The sequence below is a fragment of the Camelus bactrianus genome, chromosome 26 (genome assembly GCF_048773025.1).
Source record: "Camelus bactrianus isolate YW-2024 breed Bactrian camel chromosome 26, ASM4877302v1, whole genome shotgun sequence".
Taxonomy (NCBI): Eukaryota; Metazoa; Chordata; class Mammalia; order Artiodactyla; family Camelidae; genus Camelus; species Camelus bactrianus.
In genome coordinates, this window is record NC_133564.1 from 22,393,399 (window position 1) to 22,402,304 (window position 8,906).

The following is an 8,906-nucleotide window of genomic DNA, read 5'->3' on the forward strand; positions in this document are numbered from 1 at the left end:
TATCTTATCAAAAAGCTTTCCACTAATTTGCTGCTGAGAAAAAGTATGTATATACGTGGGGGAAAAAGGGAGGATTCCAACTCATGGAGAGAGGAAGAGAGAAAAATGACAGAAAGCAGCTACACAAAGGCAAAACTTTGACAGAAAAGAGTATACTAGCAGGTTATTTTCTCCTTTTGGTGCAAAAGACATATTAAATCTCACTTATATGGATGCACTGATTTTTTTCATCCATGAAACTTTTGTTGAGTACCATCCTATGCCAGGCGTTGTGGTAAGCACCATGGATATCATGTAAGATAGAGCCTCTAGCCTTCAGTTGCTCACAATCAAGTAGGAAAGGAAAGTTAATTAAGACACAAGTGTTATAATATGAATTTTTATTAGTGCCTGCCTTAGCATACAGACTACAGCCTTTAATTCTTTAATCAGTGTTTCAGGGTTATGGGCTGAGTGCAAAGAAGATGAGGCTTTAAATTTTAAAGAGTACATCAAACCACATGATCATATCAACTGATGAAAAAAACAAACAAAAAACACCATTGACAAAATCCAACACCCTTTTATGATATAAAAACATTCAATGAACTAAGAATAGAAGGGCTCTTTCTCAAAATGAAGAAGGCCATTTATGAAAAACCCACCACTGACATACTTAATGGTGAAAGACTGAAAGCTCTTCCCTAAGATCGGGAGCAAGACAAGAATGTCCACTTTCAAGGATGCCTTCTATTCATTATAGTACTAGACGTTAGAGCCAGAGCAATTAGGCAAGAAAAAAAAAGGTATCCAAATCAAAAGCAAGAAGTAAAATTTTCTCTGTTTACAAATAGCATAATGTTACAGCTAGAAAATCCTAAAGAATCCATTTTTTAAAACTGTTAGTGCAAATTATTACTTCAGCAAAGTATCAGGATACAAAATCAACAGGCGAAAATCATTTGTATTTCTATGCACTAGCAATAAACGTCTGAAAAGAATTTGGATTGGAAAAAGTCAGTTAACAGCAAAGGAGTGAAATAGAAATATATTTAATAAAGGAGACACACAACCTGTACTCTGAAAACTATAAAACATTGCTGAAAGAAATTAAAGAAGACCTAAACAAATTTTAAAATATCTCTTATGCATGGATTGGAAGACTTAGTATTATTAAGATGACAGTAGTACCCAAAACAATATGCAGATTTAATGCAATCACCATCAAAGTTTCAATGACTTTTTTTGCAGAAATGAAAAAACCTATCCTAAAATTCATATGGAATCCCAAGGGCTCCTGAATAGCCAAAACAATCTTGAAAAAGAAGAACAGAGATGGATATTTCACACTTAACTAATTTCAAAACTAACTACAAAGCACAGTAATTAAAACAGTGTGCTACTGGCATTAAGATAGACACATAGATCAATGGAACAGAATTTAGAGATTAGCAAATAAACACTCACATTTATGGTGAACTGATTTTTGACAATTGTGCCAAGATCACTCATTGAAGAAAGTAGTCTCTTCAACAGTCGTGCTAGGGAAATTAAATATCCACATGCAGAATAATAAAACCTTATCTCACACAATAAACAAAAAATTAACCTAAAATGGATTTAAGATCTAAGATTATAGAAAACATAAGGATAAATTTATATGACCTTAGGTTTGGCAATGGTTTCTTAAATATGACACCAAAAGTATAGACAATAAAAAAATAGACAAATTTGACTTCATTAAAATTAAAATATTTTGTGCTCCAAAGGATACTATCAGGAAACTTAAAAGACAACCCACACAATGGGAGAAAATATTTGCAACTCATTTATCTAATAAGGGTTTCATATCCAGAATATGTAGATAATTCCTACAAGTCAACAAAATAGATAACCCATTTTTTTAATGGGCACAGAACTTGAATGGACATTTCTCTAAGGAAGATACACAAGTGGCTAATACACACATAAAAAGATGCTCAACATCATTAGTTATTAGATGCTTCTATATCAATGTTCATAGCAGCATTATTCAAAATAACCAAAAAGTGGAAACAACCCAAGTGTCCATCACAGATGAATGAGTGAACTTACATATAATGTTTATACATACAATGGACTATCATTCAGTCATAAAAAGGAAGGAAGTTCTGAAACATTCTACAACCAAAATGAATCTTGAAAACAGTATACAGTAAAATAAGTCAGACACAAAAGAATAAATATTATGATTCCACTTATATAAAATATCTAGAATAAGCAAATACATAGAGAAGGAAGGTACATAGAGGCTGCTGGGGACTGGTAAGGAGAGATTAGGGAGTCATTGCTTAATGGGTCAAGAGTTTCTGTTTGGGGTGATGAAAAATTTTGGAAATGGTGGTAACAATTACACAACTTTGTAATTAATGCCACTGAATAGTTCAATTAGCAGTGGTTAACATGGCAAATTTTACTTTGTATATATTTTATCACAAGAAAAATAGAGCAAAGAAAAAGTGTAGAAGAGGGTATCTAGTTAATTATCTTTTCTCTTTGTATTTGCATTAAGAAGCCCAGGGAGAATATATATGACACTAAAATAAGTGGCTACTTAGGTAACATGAACATTCAGCTCATGTACACTAATCAAATTGTACCTGTTAAAATATAGAAATATTCTGTCCTGGTTGATATGTGCTCACTCCCCAATGCTCTGAATTCTCTCTAACTGCTTTCATCCCTGGATACGTGACTGCCCCATGATCCAGCAAGTTAAGAGTTAAGCATGTCAGGGGAGGGGTCTGGCAGGGGAGGGAGGAATGACTGACTGGAAAGACTACTTTGCATACTAAACCTTTTAATATTCTTTTGATTTGTGAGCCATGTGAATATATACATTACCTATTTTATAACAAAAGTTTAAAACTAAAGGAGGAGAAGGAGGGAAACAAAACAAATGCTCAGAGAATTGAAATTCTTGTTAAGAGGCTTAAATATAAAGAGGTGAGAAAGAAGATGAGATTAGATACACAAATTTGGGCCAGATACTAAGGGACCTCTATTTGGCATTCATTAATTTGACTATTTCTATGGCTCTGATAAACCTTTTAGGTATTTTTTGTTTGTTTAATAAAGGGAGTCACTTGAACAGATTTTTGTGTTAGAAAAATAATTCTGAAAACTGTGTAAAGAATGTACTGAAGAGAGAAACTAAGAGTGGGGAGGGCAGAGATGATGAGGAAAGAGGTAATGAGATGGAAATAAGTTATGGTCAGAAGATACTGAAGAACCATCTAAGGGTCGTACTGAAAAAATAGTTAGCTTGGGGGTTGAATTTTATTTTATTTTTTTTTTAAAGGAAGAACAAAAGATGACTAAGATCTCTAGCTTAGTTGACTAAAGGGGTGAATTATGACCTTTAATGGGGAAATTCTAAATGGGAAATTACTCAGAATTTTGATTGTGAGATGTGAATATATTAACATGGCAAAGATAAAGCATGACATAATGTGGATTTCAAACAAAAAGTTACTATGAAAATGGTAATGCTTTGTTTTCCACTTTATTTAGCAATGACTAAGAGAAAATATACTAAATTTTACAAGGAAAAAGTATCTTTATACATAAATGAAGGTCTAAAATCAAAGAGTAATACTGGAATATGATACAAAGGGTATTTTGTGCTGATTTTTACAATTTTTTTTACTGTGATAGGTGTTAGACATATAGAATTACTTCCCCTCTCTCCCTCCACAGTTAAACTTCAAGAAGTAGTCTATACCCATATTCATCATGCCCTTAGCTTACATTTATTCCTCAATCTACTTTGCCAGTCTGCCCAATTTCTATGAGTGAAGTGGCTGTTGTTAAGGGCAGCAGAGGCCAACACATGACTAAATCATCCCATGTAAACTCTCTGTTGCATTGGCATAGACAGCCCATCCTTCTTAAAATGTTTTCTTTCTTTGGTCTCTAATGCTACACTTTTCTGATATCCTTTAATCTTCTAAGATAACTTCTCCTCAACTTCCTTTGATGGCTTATTCTCCTCTACCCAGCCATTACTTGGTGAATTTCTCAGGAGTTGGTCATAGCGTTTCTTCTCTTCCACATTCTCCTTTCTTCCAAGAGAGTTCACCACATCTGTGACTTCAGTTTCCAACTACAGTATAATGTCAGTGATCCCCGGTCCCCACCCAGCCCTTTACTTCAAATCTCTGGGATGGACATTTTCTTCAGACTATAAGCACAAATAACCCAATGTTTCTCAACCTCTCAATGTGAAATATACCTCAAACTAACCATGTCCAAATAATCACCCTCTTAATCAAATATGATCGATCCTCTTCCAATGTTCTTATCTTAATGAAATTATCATTCAGCATTCAATGCACAAGTCAGAAACTTAGTAACATTCTTAACATTTACCGTTTATTAAATCCTCATATCTGTTTCTTCCAAAGAAGACCAAAGCATGTCAATTATTACCTCCTAAGTATTTCTTACATCTCTGTATTTCTTTCCATTTGTACTGTCAAAACCCTAGTCCAAATTGCCAGCATTCCTCTCCTGGATTGTTGTAAAAACTTTGTAAATATTCCAACTAAAATGTTACCATCTATAATCTGAAAAAAATACTGGATGGAAATTATTTAGTCCTCACATCTGTGAAGGAAGCATAGTAAACTCTGAAATTTTCAAATTGCCAATAGAAATGATGATAATTATTCAAATACACAACAGAAACATCTATCCACATTACACATTATCATTAATAAATACCATCCTGTTTAGTTAGAGTAAGTGGTTTGAGAATTGGTAGAGAAAAAAGATGAATGATGAGCACTATTTCCATTTTGCTACATCTTCTCCTCTGTATCTGACCTTTCAAAACCAGAGTATCCGACGTGACATTTCTCACTCAGTCTTTTCCAGATTGTTTTGGGGTCATCTGAAAGCCTGGGAAAGCTCTGATGTGCTTCTCCAATACGGGTAAGAAAGTCTTTCGTATGAAGATATTCATCTATTTTCTCTTGGAGTAGAAGTGACTCCAGTAAAGTCTTTTTCTGTTTCAGGAAGGCAGATAGGGCCAGTTCTTCTCTTTTCTTGTTACAGTTGGGACAATGAGAAGAAATGTGTTGCTTATCTGTTGCCACCTGTTCGGATGTTGTCCTCATGTTTTTAAAATAGGTTCTGTTCAAAAGCTCATCAGGGACAGTACAGTTTAAGGCATCTATCTCTGGGGCCTCTGCATCTGATCTAAGCTGCAGCTTTTTATGTCGGTTGCTCTTTTTCCCCTTAGAGTTCACTCTGTGATGGATCAGGTTTATCTTAACGGCACAGAAAGACTGAAGAGCATTCAGTTCTTCAAGAGATGCCTGAGTGATTTCTGTTTGGTACTGTCCAGAGTTCGTTTCCTTGCCCTTGAGGTTATTGATCCATTTTCTGCTCAACTTCTTTTCACTATTTTTGAAGTCTGAAAGCTCAGATTGCTTGTCTCCATATTCCAAGCATGTAGCCGGTGTTCCACTCCCAGGTTTGCTCCCAGGGGCACAGGACGAGGGCTGCAGTCCTTCAGAGGTGCTGAATGAACAGGAACTCTGTACCTCATCAGTTAAAGGACTCGAAGGACTCCTGCGAAAGGTCCGCCATAGTCTTGATGCCCGTGTGGGCCAGTTCCCCTTGCTGCTCTGAATCCTCGGACTTCTAGGCAGAAGGCCATCGCATTGCATCAGGCTCTGCGCCTCATCTTCTTTGCCATGGTCAACACTGCCCCAGGTCTGACCTGAATCCACAGGGGATGGGTTTTGGAGCCGGCAGTTCATCGGGGCTCCTCTTCCGGGCGACGCCTTTCCGCTGCCTAGGCAACCGGGGACGGTCATGCGCAGTGGGTCGCTGCGGCGAAGCGCTCCTCCCCTTCCGCCGCCTTTCCCAGAGCCGGCTCCGCCTGCGTAGTTCCTGCCGGGTTTTCCGGGCCGCTCTCTCCGTTCGCTCTCCGGAGGCTCCTCCTCAATGCTATTTTAAGTACAAAATCTAATAATCCTTGAGAAAAGGTTGCAAACTCCCCTTCCCCAGGGGCCAAAAAAGTGTACACGTGTATGAGGCCAAAGGGAAAGGCGGCATCTGACTAATCCTAGAATGCATGCCCCTCCTAAATGCATTAAAAAGCAAAACAAACAAACAAACAAACAACTCCTGCTGCCCAAAAAAGCACAAGCAAAAGCATATCTGCCAATCATACAGCCGGATCATCTAATCATAGGTCGCCTGTTAGGTTAAAACTCAAATTCTGAAACCATCCTGCAGGACTCCTGCATGACACGGCTCCTACCTGTTTCTCCAGCGTCATCTTGCACAGCCTTCTGTGCTTTAGCGTTTTGGACGATCTTGCAGTTTTCCCAAATCACGGCTTCTCAGGTCCTCGTCCTCCTCCCACTCCGAATGGCACAGCAACACCTCTCTTCTCTATTTATAGGATTAATTACTAATCCTCCTTCAAGTCCCATTTTATCAGGAAGAGCATCATACCCACCCTGTTTCCAAACACTTCACAGCCTTCCTTTCACGGTTTGCAACTGTCTGTCTGTGTGCATATTTGATAATTGCCTCCGCATCGCCTCCCCCCTGGATAAAAACTCCATGAAGGCAGAAATCATGTCATTGTTGCCCAGCGGTCAGCAGGTACCTGATACATAGTGTGTTCAATAAAATCTTTGTTGAATAAATGTATTGAATAGCTGTGGAAACAAATAAGTATTACCTCACACAGGTCCACTCCTGGATCTTGTGGAATAAGTACTCCAAGCTCAAGGAACTCCAGTCTTTTCTACTTACTGAGCCCCCCAAATTAGGCTGCTACTCATGATATATTCTTTTGCAACAGACTTTTTAAAAAATTGCAGTTTTATTAACAACTATCCTCAGAAATTTTGAAATGTTAACTCCAAAGATTGACTTTTTCTAGATCTTAATAAATATCTGAGTCTAGGTCTTAGTAAATACTTGAGATATTTCAAGAGAATGGGTTCCCTTGCTCAGTTCCCTGTGTGTGTGTGTGTGCGTGTGTGTGTGTGTGTGTGTGTGGCAGGGAAGGGTGTTATTCAAGTCTAGCCAGATATATTTAGTATTATTCAAAAAATGTTCACTTCATGGCAAAAAGTCTGAAATGTTCAAAAAGCATCTCTCAGATATGAGCAGCTTCATATAGAAGATAGAGCAAACCCAACTTCTTTTATTCAACTCAAATCATATTTTATCACATAATGTTAGTGTTTAAGAAGAGGTAATAGATAATTTGTGGTTAATTCCAGGTAATTTCCAACATCTCAAGGGCTCAAGATTTTCATTTTTCATTTTTGTTTCGAAAATCTCTCTCATTCCCTGAAATATTTACACATTCATATTTACCCACAACTCATTATAATACACATTTTTCCTCAAAACACTGAGCAAAGAAGCTATACTTTAAAGTATATTCATATCTTTTGATATGCTAACTATCTGGAATAATCTGTCTCAAAAATTTTTTAAAATACTGTTGTAAATAGCTCAATTTTATAAAAATAACTTTATCCTAGAAGCAAGTAAATTTGCTAAATTAACCAATTTCCTTGTAATAACCATCAGGACTCAGTAAATTGTTTAACATTCTAATATGTGTATTATCTACAGAAGTAAAATAGCTCAACAGCACTATCATTATCAACTAAGATTCATGAAGACAGAGGGCAAAGTTTGTTTTTAAGTATAGAAGCTACTACTCTTGTATAAACCTTATAATTTTACCTTTCAAATCTAAATCTATCACAGAGTAAAATTTAAAGGTGACACTACTTAAAATGTTCACTCTTGTTATCAGTTTTCTCTATATGAAATAAAAATAATATTTGCCTTCTGTCTTCTGAGAATTGTCAGTGATGTACGTGTGAAAAGAAAATCTCAACATTCCATAAGCAGTACTGGTAAAAATATATATTCCTTATTGTTTAGAGATTCTGAAGAGAATTGTGAACAAGTGTGATGTCTTAAACTAATTTTTTTTTTATTTAGATGTTTCAAGTGAGAGAAAAAGAAATACAAAAACCAGGAATGCGTAAAGGGGAAAAGGGAGTAGGGAGTTGCAACTTTCTATCTTATCTAAAATCTTTTTTACTATCCCAGCGGATACAAGTCACTATACTTAAAGATTTTATCAAGATTTTTCAGGGGGGAAAAAATGTAGTGTGTCATTTTAAACTTTTTTTGTTGTTGTTTTTATCAGGAAGAGAAAGATCAAAAAAATTGACAGGAAATATTTATAGCCTGCCCAGAAAATTCCTAGAAACATTTCAGTATCTCAATAACTTAGTTACATAATTGCTTCTTTAATTAGCAAATATCTGTGAACTTTTTTTTTGCAAAACTGAAATTAATTACTTAAAACTAAAATTAACTAAAGCTAAAAAAAAATTTACCTAATCAACATTCAAGTGTGCCAAGAAAATACTGCATTTTTATTTTCCATTATTAATGTAATCTTCTTTACAAGTTCTCACTCATTTTTGTAGCTATGGAAAACATTAACCTTGATAGTCAATGATATCCTAGGTATTTCTATGTCCATCAGTCTCATTCAATGTTAATATGATTTCCTAACAGAACTATTCCTTCCTTCCATATTCTTTTTCCCAAGATGGCGCTTTGTGGAGGAGAAAACTTGATTATCTTTGGGGCATTTGGTGTAGGGGCCCTAACTTTGTGCAGATCTTTTTGCTATTCTCCACTACAGAGTGCAAGTGGTCCCTGGTCATATGCTGTTTTCCACCAACGCACAGATAGTCTGGTTCTTTCTAGGATCCTGACAAAAATCCAAAGCTACTAGAACTTGTCAGAACCTCTCCTGGCTATCTTGTCTATATCTTGACATCCACAGGTACTTCGGTTCTTTGAACAGCCTGCTGAGAAGC

At 36.2% G+C, this 8,906-nt stretch overlaps 1 protein-coding gene across 1 annotated transcript; it reads right to left on the minus strand.

Annotated features, from left to right (window-relative positions):
- Positions 1-365: 365 nt before the first annotated feature.
- On the minus strand, positions 366-6,477 carry C26H8orf48 (chromosome 26 C8orf48 homolog). The gene is given in 2 exon segments (XM_045515444.2): positions 366-5,579; positions 5,581-6,477. Coding segments are annotated over 2 exon segments (792 nt in total). The 5' UTR covers positions 5,614-6,477; the 3' UTR covers positions 366-4,820.
- Positions 6,478-8,906: the final 2,429 nt, after the last annotated feature.